We start from the raw sequence: 26,300 nt of genomic DNA on the forward strand, positions 1-26,300 counted from the left end.
CAGGGACATGAGGGGATGCCCCTCTCCCTTGCCCACATTGGCCTGGTCCCACGCTCAGAAGTAAGTGCTCAGGACAGCCTCAAACCGAAAAGTCATTTTATTGGTACCATACATGACTCATAAATGGCACAAACTATGGAGAGGAGGAAGGGGAACCAAAAAATCAAAACAAAACAAAAAAACCCCAAAACAAAACAAAAAGGCATTACAGTGTGCCCGGGGCAGCATGAGATCCACACCCTCCATGGCAGCCCTGTGACATGGAGAATCGTACCTTAATTGCAACTCACTTGGAACTCTGCCCCCTTCCCACCACACCAGGCTCCCACCCTGGGATCCTACCTGCTCCTGCAAAGGGGCCGTGGGGACCCCTGTGCCTGTGGCTGTGGGTCTGATGGGCTGAGCCCTCCACCTCTGGCCTGCCCATGGAGGGGCCCAGGAGCTGACACAGGCATCTCTCCAGGGATTTTGAGCTTGACCAGGGCTGACTCAAAGGACTCCCATCTCCCTGTCCAACCCCAGAGACTGCAGTAGGAGGGGACACACAGGGTGTTCCCTGTCCCGTCTCAGCAACACCCTGCACACTCAGCCATGAGTGGGCAAGGTGTGGTCCTGCAGCACCTCTGCCGCAGCCAGAGCCCCAGGGCAGGGACAGCCCTTCAGCAACACCTGCCAGCCCCCAGTTCCACAGGGCAGTGGGATCCCCAGCAGGGTGCTGGGCGGGGGGGGTGTATCTGATGGAGAGAATGGCGTGCATTCCCCTTTCCCCCAAACTTCAGGGCTCCTCTGCCTGCCCCGGGCTCCCTTACACACACAGACACACAAATCTCTCACACACACACTCTTACACACACACACACACACTCCCCACTCGGGCAGTACCCCCACCCTGGGCATCCCTGCAGCAGCGCTTGCTGCAACCCCACCTTGGGACTTACAGGGGGACCCCAATGGGCAGTCCAGACTCCTGTCTCCCCCCAAAACCTCCCTCCAAGGCTGCTGGGGTGAACTGGTTAGCACAAACATCCTCCCCCGGCACCTCCCATCTTCTTGGAAGAAGCCTTGGAAGGTTTTTTTCTTTTTTTTTTAAACAAAAAACCCCCAAAAAATTATTATTTTTTTCATCATTTCCCCTAACATCAATGGAGGCACCTGCTCTAGTGATAACACATTGAAAGAACAGTATCGTACACACTGTCTACAGCGCGGAAATGTACAAGCACGAGGTACACAAACCCAAGGGGGGGAGTGGGGACAACAGCACACAAGATTTACATTGAGGAGGGAGGCGGGGGGCTGATCCCCCCAACCCCTGGAGGGATTAGAAAGGAAGTCTGCAAAGTCTCTCCTTGGTTTGAAGCTCTCTGAACTGGATATAAAATGAGACTTCCACGAGAAGAAGCCTGTACAAAAGTCAGGACAAGGTGAGAGGGTTCAGGACAGGGAGAGGGGAACCAGCAAGGGGACTGAGGGGGGCTTTTCCCATTTTTTTTCTTTTTTTTTTTAAACTTACAATTTTAATAATATTATTTTTTTTCCTAAAAAAAGACAGAAGTAGGAGGTACCAGGAGCCAGGGTTTGCAAAGGGGCCCCAGGCAAGCTCACGCAGGGTGGAGGGAAACAGGGGCTGCGGGCAAGGAGCAAGGGCACCAGTTGCTCCAGCAGAGATGTGGGTCCTCCGTGCGCCCCCAGACCCCCCACCACACACTTCCTATATACAGAGTTCCCCTGTGGCTGTGCTACGCTCTCGCTCTAGGGAGCGAGGGGAAGGGCAGGGTGCAGGACAGCAGGAAAATGCTATGGGGCCCTATCCTCAACACCATGCCAGTGCTGCAGGAACTGACCCTGGCTGGAGGAGGCTCTAGCAGAACCTGAGGCACGGGGAAGGCTTTCCATCACTGCCCCCCACCACCCAGCCCCAGGCTGGACTGCGGATGTGCAACCCTGCTGCAGGTGGATGCTCAGCAAACACCAGCCATAGGACCCCAAGAGGAGGGGTGTCTCTGGGCTGTGCCAAACCCCAGCCCGTGGCATTTGGTAATGTCAACTGCTGCTAACACCTCCCTCCTAATTCCTCCCCCCACTCAGCAGGGAGGGGTTGGGCACATCAGGGCAGGGATGAGAAGCTCTCTGGGCAAGAAGCAGGGAAGAAGAGAGAAGGGGGAATAACGAAGCTATGGCCCCGGAAACCCACCCCTGCCCTGGGCTCCATTGTGGAGGCAGGCGTGGGGGTGCGGGGAGGCGGTGGAGGGAGAGGGCTGGGGGCTGCCCGCCTGGCACGCACCCCAGGCCGTGCACCCCATCATCCACACGGTGCCGGTGCACTCCCGGTACCTCGCCGCTTCCCAGTCACTCTCCGTTGCAAAATGTACAGGTAGATTGGTTGGGACTGAGTCCACGGGGCGGCGGGGGGGCCGTTACTGCGACGCCTGCGACGTGGGGTTCTCTGACTTGCTCTCCTGGCTGGAGGGCGGTTTGCTGTTCCAGGGGCTGTTGGCCCCCAGCGCCGGTGAGTTGTTGAAGCTGTCCTCGTCGTCGATGCCGTTGGCGGCGTCAAACTGCGTGTTCTCCAGCCGGGTGATGAGCCGCTCGTCCTCGTCCCCAAACTCCCCCCCCATCAGCGTGGGCTCGCCTACGACCATCACATCCTGAAAGGGGAGACGGTCCCGAAACATAATCGAGGTGGGGGGAGCCTGGGCCGCCAGACCTCTCCCTGAATACTGCAGCCCCTTCCGCAGCTGCAGGGCCACTTCCTCATCTCCATCACAGGACCCAAACTCGGGCACTCCATGCAACAATACAATCCTCACTCCCTTGCATGAGTGCAAAGGAGCTAAGGAAAGGCACCTGGGACACCCTTTCCTTCTTCTTCCCATCACACAGGAAGAGCCAGGGTGCTTAGACATGCAGTCCCTGGGGATTTCCCCCTAACAACTCCCAGGGGCTGGGGCAGAGAACCCTCCCCTCCACCCGTGGGGGAGAAGAGAGAATGAAAACGGGATGCTTACAGGTACCTGACTGGACAGGGCAAAGGTGCTGGCTGGGCTCTTCTTCTTGCTGTTGCTGTTGTTGGTGTTTCCTCCGCCGGAGCTCATGGTGCTGCCCCCCGACATCTTCCTTTTCCGGCGCTTGCTGGGCTGCTGCCGTGCTGGCTCCGCTGGTGAAGAATGGAGACACACATGGTCACTCCCAGCTACAAAATGCTGGTGTCTCACAGCCCCCTTTTCTGCAAACCCCACCTCTGCAAGTTCCACATTTCCCCTCTAGCCAGCATTGCCACCCTCACCTCTACAGCTCTGCTGCCCCTGCATCTCTGCTTTGCTTTTCACAAACAGCTGGCAGCCCCCAGGCAGGCAGGGAGTGCTGTCTGCCCACAGCCCCGCTCTGCCCCAGCACAGAAGGAAGCCAGCTGCCTGGCTCACCACCCCCAGCCTCACAAAACGAGGCCAAGAACAGCTCTGGGGTTGGAAGAAGCCTGTGCCAAAGGCACGTAGCTCAAGCAGGCAGCCCCAGAGATCCACTGGCAGCACCGCAGGCTGTGTGAGACTCACCGGGCGGAGCAACCATCCGCTGCCACTTCTGGAAGAGGCAAGTCTTGAGGCAATCCCGGGGACTGAGGCTGTAGGTCTTGTGCCGTGACATGAGCTCCTGCATTGGTTCTAGGATTACACAGAGCTGCAGAGAGCAGACAGATATGGGGTCACAACGCTCTGAGCCCCGGCAAAAACCCCTCTGTAATGTAGCCATCTGCACTGCACCAACCCAAGCCACGGTGGGAGCTTGTGGGATCCAGAAGACCCTCTGCTAGATCCCATTTTCAAAGCCTGCCCTGCTGTCTCCCTTCACACCAGGGCAGACAGGCACCAGGCAGCCAAAAGCACAAGACATGGCAGAGCTGCATCCCCCTCTCTTCTTGCATGCTTACTCGGAGGTAGTTGAGCGTGGAGTTTGAGAGCCCACAGCGAGTGATGTTCTTGGATAATTGGTCCAGCATCTGAGGGTCCTGTGCCTAGGAGGAAGACGGACAGACCACTCAGCTGCATCCGGGCTGAGAAGGGCCCTCCCATGGCCTGATCTGCCATGGGGGGGAACTGGGTTGAGGTTCCCACAACCTGCAGAGCAGCCTGAGTAGCTCAGCAGCCCTGTATCACTTGTGCCTGGGGCAGCTCCTGGAGCTGTACTCACATGCATGGCAAGGATGCTGCGGGGAATGAGCTCTCGATGCTGGCGGATGCTGAAATGCCACGTCTTTATCCTCATCATGTCATCAAACATGAACTCCAGGTAGAGCCGTCCCTCCACACACACCTGGGCACAGCACAGGGTCAGGCATAGGTTACTCTGGTTTCCCCCAGCCCAGATCCCCTGGGTACCCACTGCTGCACACCAGGACACCCTCCCAGCAGCTTGCCACTGCCTCCCAGGAGACTTGGAACAAGCCAAACCCAGGAACCCACAATGCATGGCCCTGTGGGACTGCAGGCACCATGAGGGCACAACGAACCAAGACATGAGGGGCAGCAGAAGCCGCGAGTGCAGCCGGTACCTGGGTGAACATGGGCTTGCCGTGCTGAGTGACCATGGTGCACTGGTCACAGTCCAGCGAAACAAAGTTGTTGTGGAAGGACTCCTTGGGATGCTTGAGCACGTAGTAGAGCTCTGTGGCCCCCCCTTCAAAGATGCTGCGGAAGTAACGGGGAATCAGAGTCCGGCCGATTGCTGGAGTGGGAGAAGGAGGAAAATAAGGTCAGTAAACCTCGCTCAACCAGATGTGCCTTGAGACATAGATGAAGAGGTTCCTCCTGTCCCTGCTAGCTGAAGACAGGTGACCTCCAACACCCTGTCCATATCCCCCCTGAGCACACAACTATCTCCTGACAGAGGGCAATACCCTGAGGATGGAGGGCTCAAGCTGGTACTCACTGTATCTCTTTGGTCCATCCTCCAAGCAGAAAGTGATTGTTAACATGGCGTCATCCTCAAAGAACTCTGTGGTGAAGGCATCCCACCACAGATTGTCACATTCCTGAGGATGGTGGAGAGATGCTTAGGTTATGGGAAGGAGAGACAGACAAACAGACAGCTATTGGCTGCCAGGCACACAGCCACATGCTCACCCCATGGATGGCTGCACTCTGAGCTGAGTGCTTGGAGATGGGGTTGATAAGCCCTTGTGGGACAAGTGGGGCAGAACCTTGAGGCCAAGGGGATTCCTTCTAGAGCCAAGGTAGCTCATGAGGAACAGGCAGCACAGAGGACCCCAACCCCATCCCCAAAACACACACCTGGAAACATCCTCCAACCCCTGGCTGCCCCTCACTACCACAGCTCTCTACCTCTGTCCAGTTCTGCAGCCGCTTGTTGAGCTCAAATATCCTGTAGTCAGTCTGGTTCCCGTACGGCGTGTGCCTCCTGCCCAGAAAGCACAGGAAGTCAGAGGGGAAGGCAGTCACAGAGCAGGGAGGGGTCCTGAGCCCATGGTGGGAGTATGCACAGCCCCTCCAGGCCTGGCAGAGTCTGAGCAATCTCCCCACAAGTCCCAGTTCAACAGTGTGCTGGCCCCACTGAGGCACACCCACCACATGCACAAGTTCCCCTCCCAGCAGGGTCCCCATCAGCCCCTGATGCTTACCCAATTCCAGGCTCCAGGTATGTCGGTGGGTACATAGGAGTAGGTCTAGGGTTGGAAAGAGATGCAGGCAGGTCAGTGTTAGTGGGGACTTCCCACCCTGTCCGCCACAGCTCCCCCTTCCTGGCTATAGCAGTAGGCATTTGGGCTTGCTGGAGGGGAGATCCCACACACAGTGTGGGCTGTACCCTGGCTACCAACATGTGATAGCCCTGTGGGGTGGCCTGTATCCCAAACTGGGCTCTGACCTCACATCACTGGCTGCTTCACCCCTGGGACCTGGCCCACTGCTCCCTGGGGATGTGCCCAGCTCCTCTGGAGCTGAGACTGGTGCCAGGCAGGACAGAGAATGGAGATGGGGCTGCTTTGGCAGGAGCTGGGAGTGTTCCCTGTCCTGAGTCATCCCAAAGGTTTGGCCTGGCAAAGGGCCTGGCCTGACAGAGCTTAAGACCTGGAGGCTTCCTTCATTCCAAATACGTTTTTTCAACACAGTACCACTTGTGCCTGCTCCAATCCTCTCTCTGTTCCTGTGCTAACTGAACTCCAGCAACCTTGTTTCTGTACGCTCTTGGGATGCATAACAGAGACCCTGGGGTGCAGACTGCAGAGTGGCCCCAACCTTGCAGAGTCCTCCCAGGGCCCCAGCTCACCCCACATCTCGATCCAGCATGGTGCCTGGGTGGAAAGGGGGGAAGGCGTTGCCGTTCGGGGGCTCCTTTGGCGAGTACAGCTTGAATGACTTAGAGGAACAGCCTGGAGAGAGAGTGAACATGAGTCAGTCAGGGGCACCCTGCGAGAAGACACTGTGCTGCTGCTGCTGCTGCTGCAATGAGGAAGAAGGATGCAGGACCAGCCAAGGCCCCATAACCACAGTCCCACCCCTCCTCTGCTCACCTCAATGTCAGCCCAGCTCCTTCACCCCCAACCACAGCTCCAGGCTTCCCTTGTGCAGGATGGGACCCACAGGGTCAGGGCTGAATTCAGGATCAGCACCCAGAAGAGCCTGGCCCCATACAAGGGGTTCCCCACTGGTGCCTGGAGTTTGTCAGTTCTCAGCTGGCCAGGCTCTGGGAATGTGCCCAAGGGGCACAATCCAGCTGGTGAGCCAGAGCAGGGACTAGCTGGACCCTATACTCCCCATAGCCCTCCCTCCCACACTGCTCCTAATCCCACCAACCGACCTGGGACCCGGGAATCACATGGGATCTTTTTGCTGACCTTTCTATCGTCATGGTGACGGGTGAATAATCACCCGGAGGGATGGATGGCTGCTCCCCAGGCAGCCACCATCTGCCGCTGAGGCAGCCCAGTGGCCACCCAGCTCCAGGCAAACAGAGATTCCACTCGCCAGCCCCCAGCTGTGATCAAACCACTCCAAAGCCTCACTGCCCACTGCAACACTAGAGCAAAGGACAAGGAGCCCACAGAGGCCCACCAGGTGCAATGGGGTCTGCAACGTGCAAACCAGCACACACCCTTGAAAACCTCCCCAGGCCTGCCAATGGGAGACAGGGATGCCTGCCTAATCTAGCCATGCCAGGCACAGCCAGACCCATCCAGGCTTCCAAGAGGCAGACAGGGGCTCCCACACTCACTAGCCCACTCCCATCGCAGGGGCAGGTTCCCGCGAGCTGCAGTTTTCAGCACCTCTCCCAAGCCCCGCGGGAGCCCCGGCACACCCCGCGGCTGGCAGGACCCGGCACGCTGTGCCCGGGCGCTGCTGAGGCACGCGGCTGGCTCCCAGCAGGCAGGCAGGCAGACAGGCTGACCTGGATGGGGCGCAGGGGCGGGCCAGCTGCCAGGCAGCTCCGGCTCCACCGGCTCAGCCGGCCCCGCTGCACACGGGCATGTCTCCCCCTCACCGCTGCAGGTGGGGGCCCCAAAGCCGGCCACACCAGGGCCAAGGCGGGATCCCCATCGGCTGCCTGCCTGAACACAGCCCTGGGATGGGCACTTCCCAACGCCCACAAACCTCAAGGACTGCCAGCCAGTACTGAAGAAAACAAGCCCGGCAGTGGAGGGAAGCATCTCAGAAGGCACCAGGCATGCTGCTGCCCATCTGGGCTCCATCACAAAGCCAGGCTGTAGGGAACACTGCAGGGACAGGACTGGAGCAGCAGTTCAGTTGTGATGGATACAGGAGGGGAGCAAAAAGCACCAAAGGCAAAGAAAGCAGTGCCACCAGCACCAAGACACAAGATGTCCAGCTTGTTGCAATCCCTTAGCCAACACAAAAGAATAACCAGGGCATCACTGTCATCCCTGCCCAAGCTGCCTGGGATCCCAAGCCAGGAGTTGCAGGGATCACCCACATTGCTGAGCAAGTAAAGGCTGGTCAAAAATAGAGAGGGTCACCTCCTTGGCATTAAATCCAACTTGGAACAGGAAAAATCTCCTGTTTACTCTTGTTTTTTGGGGACCTTTTCACCATGTTTCACCACAGCAGCTGAATCCAGCCTGTCTCCAGCACCCACCAGGACACACCAGTCCCACAGGGCAGGAACGCTCAGCCACGGCTCACAGCTCCTGCTCCTTCCTGCCTGCAGTGAGGATAAGTGGGGCACGGCACAATTCTCATACAGCTGCTAACAACGTTGGCCCCTTGCTCTTACCCAATGTTTTCATAGATAAAACATATTTTAATAGGGTTATTGGTACTGGTCAGTTGGTGCTGTGAGGCATTTTTTGCTTTCTGCTTTATCCGCATCAACTTGTGCCTAATGGAAATGATAATTCAAGCCAAACTGCACTAGAAACACAGCATTTCCATTTCCTCCACACTTTTGCTAAACAACACCACATCGAAGTGTACTCGATGCTTAAGAAACTTCCCAAAAGCACGTCTTCTGTTGAAAATGAACCGGTTCATTAGGCAGAGACAGCAGTGGCTGGAAGACTGCTTGTTTCTGGTCACTGTGTCCTTGGAGGTGGGAGAAAAAAAATCAGACCCAGCATGTCTCATCCTTCAATTCTTTGTTTTTATTCACCAATCACAGATGAGAAATGGGAGGATTAAGACCCCAAGGCTTCCTGTTATCCTCAGTCCCCATCTTGCTTCTCGGGATGCAGGAAGGTCTCTTGGGGTGGTGAGACTAGGGAGAAACATCACTCTCCATGCATTCTGCTTCTCTTGCTCTTCCCTAGCTCCCTGTTCCTGGAGGTGGGACAGCAGATGAGTCAGTCCAGCACTCCTACCTAAACATACATTTCCATCCTGGGTCTTTCCCAGCAGGTTAATACGGACATGACCTGCTTTTGGAGCTCCACTGAGTGACCTATCTCAGGATCTAGAGGAGCCGAAAGGAGTCTGTTACGTGACATCAGCAACACTGGTATCCTGACCAAGTGATATTTTTAATGCAGTGTAAAATATGCCACTAGATTCAGTGGTTTAAAACAACACTAAACAATAGCCTTAGGATTTGACACAGGCTGTCCAAATTCTACATTCACTGTAGACACACTACACATGAAGCAGCACAGTTACTTTACAGCAGCAGCAATACCAACTTTTACTCACACAAGGGTTACGCTGCCTGGTCTGGCAGATGCCCTCATCACCACTTCTCCCCTTCACACTGCCCCAGCTGCCTGCAAGTCCCATCCAGCTGGATAAAATGACCCAGACCCGCACCATGTGGCCCTTCCCAAGCCAAGCCCAGTGCTTGGGCCCAGTTGGTGTTTCCACATGACCCTGGTTTGCCTCCTGCTTTGAGCAGAAAGGACCAAGGCAGGCTGGATGCTGCCCAGTGTCTAAGCCTGTGAAGTCCCTGTGGACCCTGAGCCAACAGGAGATGCTTCCTGTGGCCATCCCCTGGTGCTGGTCCAGCAACGCAAAAACATTCAGCAAGAAGAAAAATCAGGCTGATGCTGCAGCTGGTGAGTGCCACCGGCCTGGGCAGGTCTGGGCAAACAGGGCAGTGCCTGTGGCCAGGTGGGCGGCCCCACGGCTCCTCACTGTGGAGGCGCAGCAGAAGGGAACCCCGTGAAGGGATGCCCCAGCTCAGCATCCTCTGATGAGGCCAGGTCCACAGCTGTGGGCAGGATGGATCTGCCACAAAAGCTTGTGTAAGTAAACACCTCCAGGCAGGCGAGCACCTGGGGAAGGGAAGGCAGGTGCTCTGCCTGTGAGTCACACAGCCCAGCACTACCCAACCCTCCACAGGCCTTCCCCTATGCATTCCCTGCCTGCGAGCTATCAGCCCCCTGGGTAATGCTCTTCTGGTGCACTGTCCAGTGAGTTTGCTGGAGGAAGAATTATTCAAACCCTAACCAATCCGACAGAGCTGAGGAACATCAGGTTTCCAAAGGCACCAAAAGCACAGCAGACACCTCACAGAGCCAACATAGACAGGTGACAGCAGGACATGGTGAAGCAAGACCAGTGCCAGCTGGTGAGCTGCCTGCCTGGGCAGGGGACATGCAGGGCAGGAAGAAAAGCCTCTGCCTGAACTCCCCTAGCTCCAGCCCACCTGCAAAAAGCAAAGAACTGCTGCGGACAAAGACAAAGTAGCATCGACATCTCACTCCTACACTGTGCCCACTGCTAGGAATTGGAGACCCCCAGCCCAGAGAGAAGCCATCCCCAGCTGGGCATTCAGCACTGCTGTGTGCAAGCAGCAAAGCTCAGCAACAAGGCAGAGGCTAAAAACATAAATGATAAAAACAAACGAAGCAGCAGGGCTTGAAAGGGGCCGCAGGGTTACAGCTCAGCCAGGGAGCATCCTGCTCCTCCCAGCAGCCCGGGAAGAAGAGAGGCCTGCCTTAGCTAAAGGCAGCCAGTGCTTCCCGGCATGCTCTGTGGCTGCTTCCTGGCTGCCTAACGAGGCTTTAAAGTGTAAATAGCGGCATTGTTTCACAGGGCGGCCTCGCTGGGGTGTGGGAGCCCTGATAGCTGTGATAGCGGCAAGAAATACATCTTCCCAGCCCAGTCCCGCTGGCATGGCTGGTGGGAGGGTACTATCCAGGAGGCTGCTATCTGAGGCTGGATGAAGGGCAGCGCCTCAAATAATTCACGTGGTTTTGCCCGGTGACAGTGCCTGGTATCTGGGAAGTTGGCAAGGCTGGGAGGCAAACACAGAAAAGTATTTAGAGTGACTGGGACAGGCAGAGGCACATGGAGCAGTTCATGGGGTCTGCCCCCACAAGTCTGCCTTCATCTCTTCTTTCTCATCTTCTCTGGAGTAGAGGGAATGGAGCAAAGCCAGTTGCAAACCCCAGTGTTGTTATTAAACCCACAGGAACCCAAGCAGCAGACACCGAGCCACAGCATGAGACATTATCAGCGACAACCTCAACTACCAGCAACTCCATTTGCTTTGAAAATGCAGAACTGATGCAGCTGCAGCTCCCAGGAGGCCGGGCTGTGCATGGAAGAGAAGACCGTGTGCCATGGACTCAGCGGCATCCAGAGTTTGAACCCAGCCAGCACATCACCTGGCCCTGACCTGTATGGAGGCAAAACCTGCATCGCTGCCTGCCCTGCTGTGTGCAGGAATTACCCTCTCACTTTTCCCAAGCTGCATATCTGAATCGGCCATGGAGCTATCTGGACCACAAGCTGCCTCCCTGCCCATACCACGTGGTTGTGCAGGGTCCCAGCTCCAGGTCACACCTTGCAGAGTTGGTGCGAAAGTCTCTCACGGCAGCACACAAAGCACATGGACCTGAGGGTGCTCTTCTCTGTAGACTGGCTCACAAACTCAGGGGGACAGCGAGAGAAGGCACAACTAGGTGCAGCTAATTATTACAAAGTGACAATCTTGATACAGGCTGCGAGGCAGTGCCATCTGAAAAACACCAGGCGAGAAGAGTCCAGCCGGGATGTGGATTTACAGGTCAAGGCTCAGAGTAATTCCACAGCCTCAGCTCTGTCAGAGCCCAGGGCCTCCCCGGAAGGCATCCTACAGAGCTGGGTACTCAGCCATGATCCTGGGGGACCACACTGCCCTGCAGTACACTAGGGATGGCAAGAGTCTCCCCTTTCCTGTTTTGTTCCTCAGATGATCAGACACGTAGACAGGGAATTCTCCAGGAGGGAAAAAGGGAGAAATGCATGCCCTGCCAATTGCCAAACAGCCAGAAAATTGAATCACGTCCAAAGCTGCAAGCCCCAGATGCAATCCCACAGATAACCCAGTTTCAGCTCCACTACTATCAATTTACCACGAAGTAGTCATTTCCTGCAACTCTCAGGGAAATATCCCACTGTCCCTAATTACTCCTTTTGGTTCACTGTCTCAAAGACGATCCATAATCAAACACTGCCGGTTTTGGCCTCAGGAACGCATCTTTCACATTTTTGGCCACTTTCCCTCTCACCCGGACCCCTGCACCCTGGGGCCCTGCCATCCTGCAGTGACCGGGCTCGCAACCCTCCTGCAGCACGCACTGGCACAGCACCAGAACACAAACGAACAACGGGGTGTGGGAACCATGGGGCTGGAAAAAACTCCCTGTCAGCACCCTGTGAATAAAAGCCTCCAGGAAAACTAGGATTTTCATCATTAAACGTTTTCTAGGCTCTGCAGCAGCACTAAAAATTTCAGTCATAGCTGACCGTGCCAACAGCCCTGCAGAACATGCAGCCCTGCTCCTTCCCCACCATGCACATGGTGGAGCAAAACTACACAGCTCTACACACTGTTGTGGGGTTGCTGCTCAGCGCAACCCTCCAGAGGGACAGGATCAGCCCGGGAGAGCTGGAGGGGAGAGCCACAGTATAGGGAAGTGGCGGCATGAGGCTGAGGTCTGTCCCTATGCTGACAGAGAGGGATCCATACTGATCCCCCAGACGCTCAAGGCCTCCAAGAGCCGCTGCCTCGGGGCGCAGGAGGCTGTCAGCACCCACGTGGCACATGGAGATTTGAGATCCCGGGATGCAACGCTCCACCTCGCTCCCTGCCGCTGCCACCGGCGCCGAGCGCTGCACGCTGGGACGCGCAGTCTCCGGAGACGGCAGCCCCGCAGACGGCAGCCCCGCCGCCTCAGCCGCCTTGCTCCATGTTGCCTCCTAGGTAGAGCCCCGCAGGCCTGGCAGCCGGCCAGACGCCCGCTCCAGAGAGGGGGAAAAAAGCTGGATAACTCGTGCTGTGAGGATCCAGCTGGCCATGTCGGGTGGCGTGAGCTCAGGCAAAAACCACGACGCTGGGGTACAGCGCCTGCCTCAAGAGAAGGAGCACTCACAGATGCCCGTGGACAGGAGGCACCGTGCGCGCATGGTGGGACCGTGCCCAGTGCAGCTTACAAAGCACCACCATTGCTTCTTCAAGCTGCCAGGGCAAGCCTCTGCCCCCCTGCTGAGGCTGAACTTCTCTCTCCTCTGGACTTGCTTGGAGGTGATGTGGGAGCTGAGTGAGGCACTGGTGGGCTGCTGGCAGTGCTGGGTGCAGAGCACATGCTGTGGTTGCTGAACTTGCTCCACACTGCTGTGCTGGCAGAACGTGCTGCCACTGGTGTCAAGGCTTCAGAGAACCAGTGCAGGATGGGGACAAAACCTTAGGCAGTGAAAGGACAGGGTTTGAAAGCACACCTGCCTGGTGCTCCTAAGGCATAAGCACCCCAGTCCCAGCAGCACAGTGCTGTAGAAACCACCTCCACCATCATAGCACAGCCCCGGGGAGACCCTCTCACCCAAGGAACCCTTGTTACAACTCCACCCGAAGTAACAACCCACGGGGCAGCACACCTCATTGCAGCAAGCATCACAACCCACAAACACACATGCACACGAAGCAAACCACAGCAGGAGCATTCTGTCTCTGGGTCATTTGGAGGACAGGAGGTTTCCAAGAGAGGATCAGAAGTCCTGCCCTGCTCTGCCACCATGCAGGACCTGAAGTTTGTATTGTTTATATAGACCTCAAGCTCATGCCTGTGGAGAGCTGCAAGTATGCAGAACACTGGCACACTGAGAGAGATCGCAAGCATTGCTGCCACCCTGCCAGCCCTGGGACAGGGAAGGAGCCCTGGGGCTGGACTGGTCCATGTCACCCTCTGCTCCCACATTCAGAGTGGCTGGGCAAGCTCGAGGACACCAGTTATCACTGCTGTCTGAAAAGAAGCTGAATGAGGCTCCAGGTCCCTAGCCTGGGGCACCTTTGCTCCACATGAACTCCTGTGGCCTTTCACTGTCCTTTTTCTATTTCACATGGATTGTGACCTGCTGCTGGCGAAGGAAAATGTCCCGATCAAATAACAGCAAAACCTTTGTATCGCAAACCTTCCAGCACCAGCCTTTCCCCCTTGGATCACAACTTTTCCTCTTTGAAGCAACACAACCTGGATGTTGTTCTGCTCTGCGCTTCTATCTCAGTCCTTAAGGGCTGCTTGGATCACAGACCTGGGATTTCTACAAAATCAGGATCAGAAAGCCCATGTTCAGTTCTGCTTCCGTGAAAACTACAATTCCCTGACGAGAACGCTCCAAAATCTGAGGCTTTAAAGAAGGGACAAGGACACTGACATTTATCCACACTTAAAACAAAAGCAGTAAGAGCCAATACCTGACTGGCACTGGAGGAGTCACTGCAAAACTACTTGGACAAGGTGCTAACAAAAGCACGTAGAGAACAACTGGGAAGACCTTGGGAAGGGGTGTCTGCTACCACACCTGCCTGGCCCACTGGGCACACTCAAGTAGGCTCAGACTCTTCTGGAGAGAAGGAAGCAGGAGAGGGTTTGCAGCGTGGGGTGGGTGCATGCTTTGTGCCCCCAAAGCCTTGGAACCCTTTGCTCACATCTCACCCCAGGACCAGCTGACACCTGTGGTTTTGGCTCCTGCTGTGGCGCTGGCTTTGGCAGAGAGCTGCTCAGGAGGTTCCTGTCACAGTGCCTGGTCTCTGCCAGCCAGAGCTGCAGCGAGGTGATCGGGACTGCCCAAGCTAAGGGAGCCCTGGCAGTGTTGCCTCTGGGTGTTTATCACCTATCCCAGGCAGGCTGTCAGGGACCACTGGAGGTCAGCACCTGGCCAGCCACTCGAGATCAGGGTAGCCTACCACAGCAGCTCTGCTCCAGGGAAACACCCTCCTGGCTAAGACACCCCTGCACAACCCTGGCATGCATGCTGATTCCTAAACTGGAACTGCTGAGTCTTCACCATTCCCAAAGATGCTGCACCCACCCCTAGCCTGGCCCCTGGCTCCGGCTGCCCCAGGCTGAGACAGTGCTTTGTCTGCTGGGGAGGATGAGCCTTCTGTGCCCATGGGCCCCCGAGCCTGGACCCCTGGAAGGGCAGCTCCTGTGAGAAGGTGTGTGTCCCTCATGCTCTGGCACCTCTTAGACCTCTTACTCCCTCTGAGGTACCCAGGGAAGGTTGGCAGGACCCTCGGAGCTGGGAGCAAGGATGAAGTTGCATCAGGCAGCAAGGTGCCGCGGGTGAGCAGCCCCCGGAGCCGGCACCGTACCCGCAGACCCCGTGACAGCCCACACACGGGAACCGGGAGGATGCGGGGCAGCTGTCAAGGGGCTTGGGCAGGGGAAGGAGCCGAGGGAAGAACAAAGGGACCTGCGAGCTGGGATGGAGCAGGGCACGGCAGGGCATGGGGGCTGCCGCCAGCACCCCACCGGGCTGGGGGTGACGCTCCGAAAGCCAAGACCTGGTGGATGGAGAGGGGAGTCTGACGGGGAGGGAACAGGCAGGGAGAGGGGGCACAGGCAGGGGAGCTGGAGGGGAGGGAACAAGCTGGGGGGCCAAGGATGCACAGAGCAGCTGGGGAGGGGTAAGAGACCGGAGAGCTGGGTAGGGATGGAGAGGGGTGCCGGGGAGGGAGAAGAGAGCCGGGGACAGGGAGAGCCGGGCGGGGGGAGCAGAGGGCGGGCAAGGGGCTGCCGCGGGGAGCCCGGGCCGTATGGGGGCCGGGCGGAGAGCGGCGGCGCGGTGCGGCCGCGCACAACTTCGCAGGCGCGGGGGCGGCGCAGGCGGGACCCCGGCCCTCACCTCCACCGCCCGAGCGGGGCCCCCACCCGGGCGGGGGGACCGGAAAACTTCCGCGGGGGTAAGGGGTGCGCGGGGGGGCGGGGTGACTCACGGCGCGGCGGCGGGCGGGGGTCCGGCGGCGGCGCGGCGGCAGCGGGCGGGCGGGCGGCGCGGGGCCGCCGCGGGGCGGGGCGGGCGGGGCGCGGGGCGGGGCGGGGGTGCTTCCTTTGTCTGCGCCGCGGCCGGGACCACAATGGCTGCGGCGGCGGCAGCGGGGCCAGCTCCCCCCGCCCCGGGGCCCACAGGCCGACGGTGACCCCCGGAAGGGGGTCCCCGAAGAGCTGCCCCCCGCCCGCCAAGCGCCGGCACTGGCACTGCCCGGAACGGGGGGTGCGGGAGCCGCGTCCCGCTGAGAAGCTCGGCACCAGCCGGGACAATGATTCCTTCCCCAGTGCGAAAGTTTGAATAAAAACAGACCTTCTCCCTAGCTTGGTTTGGGGGTGTCTGAAGTTTCGCAGGATTTTCTTTCTTTCCGAAACTTGTTTTCCTTTCCCCCAGTTTCGGGAGATGGGAAAAAAAAATACAACCGGTTCATTTGGCAGGGGGGATGAAAAATACTGTGTGCCAGTTTGCAATTGCCATCAGACCCCAAGGGTCTCCTTTCCTTGACAAAACTCCAAGCTCTTCCAACTAGGAGTTTTTTTAAAAAAATTCCATTTTTGTAAAACATTTTCTTAATATTTCCATTATGAAAAATCCTTTTTTTCCCATTCCACTCATGCTCTACATCTGTCCCTTGCAGCTCTTGCTCCTGCTCTGGCAAGTCACACTGCCACAGACTTCTGCTGCCAGCTCAGCTTGCAAGCCCATGGGCAGCAGGGGCATGAACAGGAACCCCAGAGGTCAGCTTGAGTGCCCCCAAGCCCGAAGAGCCCCCAGCTCTGGGCAGTAGAGCAGGCTCAGCACACACAGGACCATGCTGGTGCAACTCACCCTGCACACGTGGGCTGGTGTGCACCCAGATCGGCTGGCATGGACTTGCATGTCTTCTCAAATACCTTCCGGCACAGCCCTGGTCGGGTGTGCACCCATGCCTGGGGCACACACACCTTCCCACACCCGCACCTCATCTCCTCCCCAACAGCAGCCTTGGGATAATGCAGGCACAACTGGTCGGGCCCTGCCAAGAACGTTGGCACCCCTGAGAGAGCAGACATGGTGGGTGCAAAACCTCAGCCATAAGGTTTTGGGGCTGTACTCCCCTCTGTGCAGCCCCTTGCTCCCCAACCATGTTGCTGGTTGGGACCAGCACCAAAGATGGACAGGCAGCTCCTGACCCCCACACCCATCAGCCAAGTGAGGATCCATTCCCATGCTGGTTGTGATCCATCCCCACTGTGATTTCCCCTTGCAGGCAATAAGCACCACTTTCCATGGGCACATCATTAAATAGAGCAAAACTCTTTATAATCCCCAGATAAACAGAGAGAAAAACTCACTGTAATCCAAAAAACCTCTGTGGCACCTCACTCTGCAGAAGGCAGGTGCAGCTGGAGGTACCCACTCCATCTGTGCCCCAAGAACCAGGCACAGAGGATGCTGCGAGTGCCCTGGTATGCTGCCCCTTCACTGCCTGTTCCCCTGCCAGCCCAAATCTGTGCAGCACCAGCTGAGATGGGGCTGCAGCACACTGACCACGCTATCGTTAGGCCAAAAATTGCACCAGCTGCAACACCAGTGAGAGCTACAGGATGTCTGGTCAAGACAGGCCATTAAACACAGTCTGCCTGCTCCCCATTCGCCTTCCAGGGCTCAAGGATGCACGAAGCACAGCCAAGCCACCAGCACTCAGGACTGTATTTCTACTGCAAAATACTACAAAACAGTAAAAAAGTGGCATTTTGTTTCTGTACTAGAGACTCCTGGCACCAGAGCCATGGTCAGGGGGATCAGAAAGGAGCCCACACTGATCCCTGGGCTTCACAGCCGGGCTTGGAGCATCCACAGCAAACATGCCCCAAGCAACTCATCCCGGGGCTCAGCAGCCCTCCGGGACTGCTCACGTGTCCCTGCTCGGCTCTGACGACAGCACTGGACTGGTCCACGTGGCTGCAGCAGCCCCAGCTGTTTATGGTTATAGCCGAGTTAATAATTAAATAGATGCTGGATGGAGAGCAGAAGGGCTGGGATGCAGCTGGGAAGCGTGTGTGGCAGTGACTGTGTGGGGGGAGCCCCTTACTCATGATGTCCTCACGCCTGCAGTGTGGAGGGAGCAGAGGGGTACCCAGGTTTTTGCCATAGGACACTGCATCCCCCAGATCCCAACTTCCAGTCTCCCCTTAGCAAGGGCCCCACGCCTGCCTGGTCTCCACCTGATCCAACACCTGGTGCAGGTCTCAGGCAGGGAACCAGCAGCAGCTCAGTAGTAGGAGTGAGCACAGGGATACATACCAGACAGGCAGCTGGGAAGAGCTTGGTGGGGACTATGCTAGCCAGGGGATGCCCAGGTCTCTGATCCCTGTGGCTGCAGCTTCGTGTGCCTGCAGACCGTTCATGAGGGATCTCAGGCGAGCAGGGCAGGAGGTAGGGCATGCTCACACGAACACCTGGATGGGGCCCCGGCAGGCGCAGGCGCAGAACAGGGACGCGGACACGCACTTACATAAAAAATAATAGTAAAAATCTGCTAGCTCTGCAAAGAACACAGCCTGCACTGGGGGGCAGACTGGCTTGGCGCTTCCAAACCTCATGGACTTGTCCAAATAGCAGCCAGACCTGGGCACCCTCGCACACATGCAGATGCAGCCTGCAGCAGTGCAGCACACACCCCAGAGCCCCCCCTCTCATGAACATAACAGCCATCCCCCCAGATCCTACCACCTTTCAAAGAGAAATATGCTTTGTTTCCCTGTTTCTCAAGGAGGGGCTTCTTTCCCCCCTCACACCCAGATCAAAAGGGAGTTCTGGGGCAGGAGGGGCCTCCTTTTTTGGCTAGAGAAGGCACAGCTCCATCTCTCCAGAGAAGAAGCTTGGGGGAGGCTGGAAACTACAGGGTGAGTCATGCCGGGCAGGCGGCAGATCCTGGGGGCTCCTGGGATTAACCCTTCAAAACAGAACTGCTTCCAGACACCCAGAGGCAAGAGGAAAGTCCAGGGGCTGGGGGAAAAGCTGGCTGCCAGGGCAGGCTGGGAAGTTAGGGGGTCACATCTTGAGCATCCCACGGGGGATGCCAGGGAAGACAACCTGAATATGTGAGCACTGGACAAACAGCAACCAAGTGCGTGCATCAGTGCCCACCTCCTCCAGAGCAAGAGGAGGTGGACAAAGATTACAGTGGGGTGCAGGACCTCAAAGCACATGGGGCTCATATGGGATGTCCACCCTCACATCACACCTTGCTCCAGAGTGCTGGGTCAGTTGCATCACTGCTGGGCTGGCCTCAGGTTCCAAGGGGAAGGTGTAGTCTGCAAGTAAGCTTTGGCAGGTCCTCCTAGCAAGGGGTTTCCCCATGGCCCCACAGTATTCCTCTGCTATCCCTGAGACATCACATGTCCTGCAGTAACTCGGCCCCAGCACAGCTACCCGCAGCAGTGAGACCCAGCCCCTCTGGCAGCAGCCGGGGGCCAGCCTGCCAGAGCTGCAGGCTTTTAAGGCTCCTCCAGAGGCTCCAGGTGGATTCTCTCATGTTACAAGAATGGTTCATTTTACAGCCCCTTTCCTGGCCTGGGATCTCACGGCGGGGAGGGGGTGACACATAGCATGGCTGCACAGCCCCAGCATCCTGTGCCTGCCCGCTGTGCCCCAAGAAGACTGTGAGCCCTCCAAAGGGCAGGCACTGCTGCTTCCAAGGAAAACCAAAGCACAGACCTCAACACCCAGTAATGCAGCTCCAGGGACTCCTGGTACCCACGTGTCATCATGCCCTCCCATGTCGGAAGTCCCTCTGGGAGAAGGTAGAGAACATCTCCCGTGGCCAGGGCTGCATGTGGTTAACTCAAAGCAGGTAACTCTCTGCCAGCAGAGCCCACACCCCTGCCATCCCCAGCACGGTGCTGCTGAACACTCTGGAGCAGCTCTCTGAATATAGCAGCATCAAATAGCTCCATCAATAATGCATCGCTTCTGCTTCCTCTCGCTGCCGTGTTTTCGTTGCTAACATGCGTGTCCTTCCTGTTAGAGGCTGCCTCCTCCCCGTCAGCTAGGCCAAGCAGGGACACGGCCACCGTGGGATGGGGAAGAAGAGCAGCTCCCACAGCTCCAGGTTCAGTTTTTGTCAGAATTGACATCCAGCCCCATCCACTCCACTCAAGGGCAGCCTGGGGTTTGAGGGGAAGACCTTTCCACAGTCCAAGCCTCCTGCTGGCAGGGTGCCTCAGCACACCGCAGCTGCCCAGAGGATTTGGCAGGGGCACCAAGCTGGGAGGAGCATTAATGCCATCTCCCCAAACTCGGTGGGGAAATGCCCCTCTGCAAGGACTTTTGGCAGCTTGGCACTCCCCATGCCCAAGTGGCACCCCCACTCTCGCCTCCATGCACTGCTCCCCATGCCAGGCTCCTCCAGCAGCTCTGCACTGCCATCCCTGCAGGGAGAGAGCTCCTGTTCCTGTGATCCTGCCTGCTACCTCCCACAGGTGCCCCAGGCTCATCCTGGGCTGGTCGGAGCAGGCAGGTCGGGGCGCCTGGACCTGCCCCACGCCCGGCAGAGCTGCGTGCCTGCAACTCCACGAGCTGCCTTGGGCTCCCACCGATGGGGAGGCAGGAGCTGGCATGGGCAAGAGCTGGCACCCACTGCCCTGCTGCTACCCCACAGCAGGCAGGGGCAACCCCTGCCCTCAAGGGGAGCTCTGCAAGTTGCACAGGACCCTAGTTGAAGGAGGATGCAAGTAGCAGAGTAGAGGTTGGAACAGCCAGCTGCTGCAGAATGAAGGGGGTAGTGGGAGCTGTCACCCCCTCACTGTGGGGCCATCCTGTGGCACAGGCACCATCACCTTGGTGCAGCAGAACCTCTGGGACCTGACTGTGGGTTCCACAGAGCCAGGGGCAGAGTGAGACTCTGCAAAGTGGGGACAGGACCTACAGCCCACAGGGCCCCCCCAGGGAAGCAGCAGCAGAGGGGTGCGGGCAGGGAGTTATCGGCCGCTCCGTGGGCAGGGTGGGTCAGGGCTGGGCAGGGGCCAGTGCCTGCCACAGGGGAGATTACGCCCTGAGTTTAACGTTCACCCCAATCTGTGACCTGCCTGGGAGGAAAGGGGGCAAGCTGCAACAAGGGGCCAGTCTGACAGCTCTGGGGGGTCCTGCACCCCCATCAGCATACCTGCCTAAGCAAGACACCCCACGGTGGTGCACAGTCCATGCTCCTGCACATCCATGTGCACACTGCAGTAAACCTACCCAAAATCTGCCAGCATCACCCCTGCTGCAGCCACATCAACCCTGCCCAGCAGAGACCTCAGGAGAGGGGCAAACAGTAGCCACCATCCCCCAGCCTCCAGGTGGGGCCTGGGAGCCCTGCCTGCTCCCCAGTACCCTCCCCCAGGCACCAGCAGGAAACCACAGCCACAGCCTGCGGGCAGGCTGATAACGGTCACCCAGCCCCATCCTGTCTGCACCCACTGCTCAGGGAGCTACCCCATACCCACTGCTCCCAAGCCCAGGGGTGCACCCAACACCATGCACAATGGTGGCCCCACGGGCCCAGTGTGGACCCGCACAGAGCCAGAGACTCTTGCAGGCTGTGTCAGTGGTGTAGCACCTGCCCCAGGATGCACCAACAGTTGTGCCTGGGTACGCCCGCTCCCAAGTGCTCTCAGCATGCTGCTGGCACACCATGCAGACCCATTCCTCATGTGTACAATCAACATGAATATGGCTGGGGAGCCACAGAGCAGAGCAGGGAAGGAGAGGGTGGCATGAAATCGAGTGAGCTGACAGGCAAGGGGATGGACAGGGGACACTTGTACTGCTGTGGCTCCTGCTCTGCCTGGGGGCACACACCACCAGGCTCAGTGCATTCCTGGCCACAAGCCCTTCCTGGTCACAAGAGCGCCTCCCTGCCCCGGGGGTCCCATCCCCCTCTGGTACCTACTCACTCCCCAGGGAGCAGCTTTCACAGCAGTTTGTGCTAAGCAGGTAAGAACATTTCTGGAGTAAACTGGGGGCCCGGTGCAGACACACAGTGCTGAGCCCGTTCGTATGACGATAACTCATCCACATTTGTCCAGGTAAATCCTGGGTGAGCTCACACTGATCCTCAGGAAAACTGTAGCGTGAGCCTGTGCCATCAACAACCAGATCCCTGAGGAATCACCTTGCTGAGCACCAGATAGCCACAACCCCATTCTGACTTTGCCAGAGTGTGCTGGGCACAGGCAAGGAACGTGGCACAACACAGCATCTACCATGGGGGAACTTTGCTGCAGAGGGGGACAGGGTGTTCTACCCAAACATTGCTGGTAACATGAAGAGAGCCTGGACAAGAGCACATGGACGAGCATGATGCAGACTTGAAAGCCCACTGCTCCTGCCCCTAGCAGGCCCAGGTGCACCCCAAAGTGTCAGGCAGCTCCAAGGGTGTTCGGGAGCCAGAGCCAACACAGGTTGGAGCTGCCTGACCCCCCCCCCCGCCGCCACGGCACTCAGCCCGCTCGCCACTGTCCCTCTCCCAGCGCATCTGTCACAGAAGGCATGTGGCACAGCTTGGCCTCGTGACGGTGGGGGACACACGGCGCCAGAAGGGAGGGATATGGCAATGGTCTATGCCCCAGTTGGGCATGTCCATTCCAGGACCCAAAGCATGAGCACTGGGAAGCTCTCCCTCCTGATGAGGGGTGCACAAGCTGGCTCCTTCCAAGGTGTCCCAGAGATGGTGCTGACCTTGGGAAAGTTGCTTCCCTGCCATAAAGCTGGAGTCAGCCCTGCAGGGAGGGAGAACAGCTCTGCTCTGCTCTCCTCCCTCTCTACACTGACACCATCACTACAGGAGGAAAAATAACGATAATATTAAAAATAATTAAGAAAGTGCAGAGCATGCTGGGAGAGTGAGCAGTGCCCCCAGGGGTCAGGGCCCCACTGGGGCCTGGATGCCAAGCCCTGCCTGGTGCCAGGGCTGAGCAGAGCAGTCAGACTGCTGGCCCTGCTCTGAGCAGCTCAGGGCACAGCAACACCAGCACTGGGCAGCTGCCACCTCAGCCTTCACCACCTCCTCTCTGAGCCTGGCACACTCTCCCTGTTCACCTCTTCACATCTGGGGTGGGGGCCAAAACTCCCTCAGCCCTCCACTGGCCCCAGCTGCTCCCACCATTCTCAGGCACAAGGACTGTGTCAGGTTTCCAGCTGGCAGCTGCCCCTGCCCCAAAGCTCTTGGAGAGGGAGGAAAAGAGCAGGGAAACATCCCTGGTGGGGTGTGAGCGGAGGTGCAGTGGGGTAGGATGTACCCCCAGGGACGGCAAGGAATATGTCGCCTCCCTGAGAAGGCACAACTTTGAAGGGGGGCAGCCAAAACCCCCCCCGGCAGCAGCTCCTAAGCAGGAAACTCCTCCAAGTTAATGCAGCCCTGAAGAGCAGCCTGGGCAGAGCGGCTCATTAAATGTTTCTGGCTGGCAGGAGGCCAGTGGCAGAGCTTGTTTTTTCTATATTCCGATAAACAGTCCAGGGAGGGGAAGGGGGAGGGGGACGCAGACTCTGGATGTGCCACCCAGCCCCGGCAGGGGAGCGGGGGAAAGGCGGGGGGCATTTGCACATTGCACGCACCCGCGTGTCCTCCCTGCCGCGAGGGAGCGGGCAGCAGAAGCGTGGGGGTGGCACGACACGGGAAACCATCCACAGGGATGCTCCCAGGTGCAGGGTGACCCCACGGCCCCCCAACACTGTGGTAAGGGAGGACCCCCCACTCTTTGCGCCCACCAACATGGCGATGACATCCCTGGTGGCACGAGGCCAGCTCCCAGGGGACGTGACAGGGTCCCACCGTTAGCTGTTGCTTGGCCTTTGCCCTGCTGAGGTGAGACCCCCACCAAGGCTGGGGGTGTCAGGACAGATGTCGTGCCCCCGGTGCGGGGTGCCTGCGGGGCGGGTGCTGTGGCTGCTCGGCCTGGCTCGCAGGGAGGTTCACGTGACTTTCTGCTTGAGGAAGCAGCGCTCTGGCAGCTTCCAGTGGGAGATGGAGGAGGAGGAGGATGGGGGAAGGGGCCGCCTGCCTTCATGGAAACCGGGCGGCGAGGCGCAGGCAGCACAGGGGCGGGGGGCTGCCAGGCAGGGGCACCCCCTTCCCCATGCTGGGGATGCAGCTGCAAACCCCTCGGCAGAGGCGGCTCCAGGGGATGCACAGGGACTCGTGTGCTGTCACAGCACCCCACTGCCCCCAGCAGCCTCCCAACATGGGGGTCCTGGCCTGGCAGAAGGCTCTCTTGGGACCACATGGATGCTGCCACAGGAGCTGGACTGAGAAAAATCCCTGCTGTCTCCCTGCAGGGACTCTAAGTGCCAGATGCCCAGGGAAATTGCAGAACCCCTTCTCCAGGGTCCCCCAGACTTGGCTCCCCCATCAGCTGCCCAGTGCGACAGGGACCTGGTGTGGGAGCAGGCTCCGGCAGCACTCTGGGACCCCTGCCCTGCCTTGTTCCTGGCACAGCGATGTCCTGCACGCAGTAGCAGGCGATGTAGCCAGGCCAGTTGCCCCAAACCTGCCCAGAAGCCCAGGCATCCATGAGACCACTCTTCTGAGTGCTGAGACTTCACCAACTCATCACACCTCTCATATACTCCAGCAGTCTCACCAGCCCACAGAGGCCAGGATTGGGAAGAAGCCCTCAGCAGACAACCCACAATGGCCATGGTGGCATGGCATGCAGCACCCTTGCCACCAGCAGCACGGGCAGGGCCCCTGCAGGGACACTGTGCCTCACACACACACTGGGAGCTGAGACACCCAAGAGAGCCACTGCCCTGGCCATAGGGGCTGCTTTGGGGTCACCCCTCACAGTGCCCTCTGCATCCCTACCCAACACCCCTGCAGCACCCTGCCTGTGGGGTCCCAGTCCCAGGGCTGGTAATGACACCCATGTGCTCTTGGACCCCAGACCTCTTGGTCCAACAGACCTCAGCATCCATGCCCAGCACCCATGCCATGGGCTCTCAGCCTCACAACCAGACTCCAACATCCACATCCCGGAGACTCCAGCCCTACAGCTGGACTGTAACAGCCCATACCAAGGGGAACCCATCCTCATGGCTGGACCCAATGGCCACACCATAGTGCTGGGACCCCAGTGCCCACATCTCACTGACTTCCATAACTGGTCTCCACCAGCAGTGCCATGAAGACCCCAGCCCCACAGTCAAACCTCAGCAGCCTCATCGAAGTGTCCCCTGCCTCACAGTCACCTCCCAGCAGCCGTGCCCCAGGGAACCAGCCCCTCAGCCAGATCCCAGCACCAGGGCCAGGAGACCCCAGCATCATTGCCAAACCTCAGCACCAATGCCTTAGAGACCCCAGCATCATTGCCAGGCCCCAGCACCAATTCCACGGAGACCCCAGTCCCATAGTCAGACTCCAGCACCAACGCCATGGAGACCCCAGCCTCCCAGCAGGACAGCAGCACCAATGCAGTGGGGATCGCAGCCCCATAACTGGACCCCAGATCCCATTCTTTGGGGACCCAGACACCAACACCGACACCACTGCGTCCCCCACCCCACAAGTGGCTCCCAGCCCCCCATCCAGCCCCCGTGCGGCGGGGACCGCAGCCACAGGGACAGTCCCCACCCCACGGCCGCGCCACTCACCAGGGCATGCACAGCCCACTGACATCTTCACATGCCTGGCCCGGCCGGGGGTCGCTGCGCGCTGCCCGGGCCGCGGGGGTCTCGCATGGGCGGCGCGCCGCGGACTCCGGCGCGGCGGGCGGCGGGCAGCGCCGCGGCCAGGGGCGGGCGCGCCGCGAACCGGCGGAGCAGCGGCGGCGGCAGGAGCAGCGGCGGCGGGGGCGGTCGAGGCGGGGGCCGCGGCGGAGCGGGAACGGTGGCGGGGGCGGCTGCGCCGGCGGGCGGGCGGGGGCGCCTCTGCGCGTGCGCGGGGCGTCCCGTTCTTCCCCCCTCGCTTCCCCCCGTCCCCAGCGGGCGCGTGCGTGCTGCGTGCGTGCGCGCTCCCCCCGCCCCGGGCTCGGCGCCGCTGCCCGCGCGCGTGCGCGCGCCCCCCTCCTGAGAGGCGGCGAGGAGGGGGGGGGCGGTGTGTGAGGGGCTGCCCTGGCGGGGGGGGGTGCGGTGTGTGAGGGGCTGCCCTGGCGGGGGGGGGGGTGCGGTGTGTGAGGGGCTGCCCTGGCGGGGGGGGAGGTGCGGTGTGTGAGGGGCTGCCCTGGCGGGGGGGGTGCGGTGTGTGAGGGGCTGCCCTGGCGGGGGGGGTGCGGTGTGTGAGGGGCTGCCCTGGAGGGGGGAGGGGGCGGTGTGTGAGGGGCTGCCCTCGGAGGGGAGGAAGGGGCAGAGTGGCCACGGGTCCCTCCTCAGTTCTGAGAGCGCAGCCCTTGCGGTTGCTGCGTCGGAGGGGAGATTGCTGCCCGCAGAACCCCGTGGGTGGGTGAGCGGTTTCAGGGCTGCGGAGGGCGGCGCGGGGGCTGAGGCTGCCATCCCCCCCGCCTCCGGCCGCGCTGCCCTGCCCAAGGGCCGAGAGGGAACAGGGCAGAAGGCGGAGGGGCCAGCGCTCAGGGACCCGCGCCCGGGGCGGCCGATAAGCCAGGGAGCGGGTCGTGGGGATTTCCACCC

At 59.1% G+C, this 26,300-nt stretch overlaps 1 protein-coding gene across 3 annotated transcripts; it reads right to left on the reverse strand.

Annotated features, from left to right (window-relative positions):
• Positions 1-81: 81 nt before the first annotated feature.
• Positions 82-25,601, reverse strand: LDB1 (LIM domain binding 1). Of its 3 annotated transcripts, none has more exons than XM_071563519.1 (11): positions 25,329-25,601; positions 6,280-6,382; positions 5,633-5,677; positions 5,337-5,412; positions 4,924-5,026; positions 4,547-4,719; positions 4,186-4,308; positions 3,926-4,009; positions 3,552-3,675; positions 3,015-3,157; positions 82-2,648 (listed from the first exon to the last, which is right to left on the reverse strand). In XM_071563519.1, the coding sequence occupies exons 1-11, from the start codon at positions 25,351-25,353 to the stop codon at positions 2,418-2,420; spliced, it is 1,230 nt and encodes a 409-aa protein (XP_071419620.1). In that variant the 5' UTR covers positions 25,354-25,601; the 3' UTR covers positions 82-2,417. The 3 variants fall into 3 exon arrangements, with proteins under 3 accessions (XP_071419620.1, XP_071419619.1, XP_071419621.1); XM_071563518.1 differs by having other exon boundaries at positions 3,009-3,157; positions 25,329-25,600; XM_071563520.1 differs by lacking the exon at positions 25,329-25,601 and adding an exon at positions 15,658-15,723 and having other exon boundaries at positions 3,009-3,157.
• Positions 25,602-26,300: the final 699 nt, after the last annotated feature.

Source organism: Pithys albifrons, chromosome 9 (assembly GCF_047495875.1).
Source record: "Pithys albifrons albifrons isolate INPA30051 chromosome 9, PitAlb_v1, whole genome shotgun sequence".
NCBI classification, from domain to species: domain Eukaryota; kingdom Metazoa; phylum Chordata; class Aves; order Passeriformes; family Thamnophilidae; genus Pithys; species Pithys albifrons.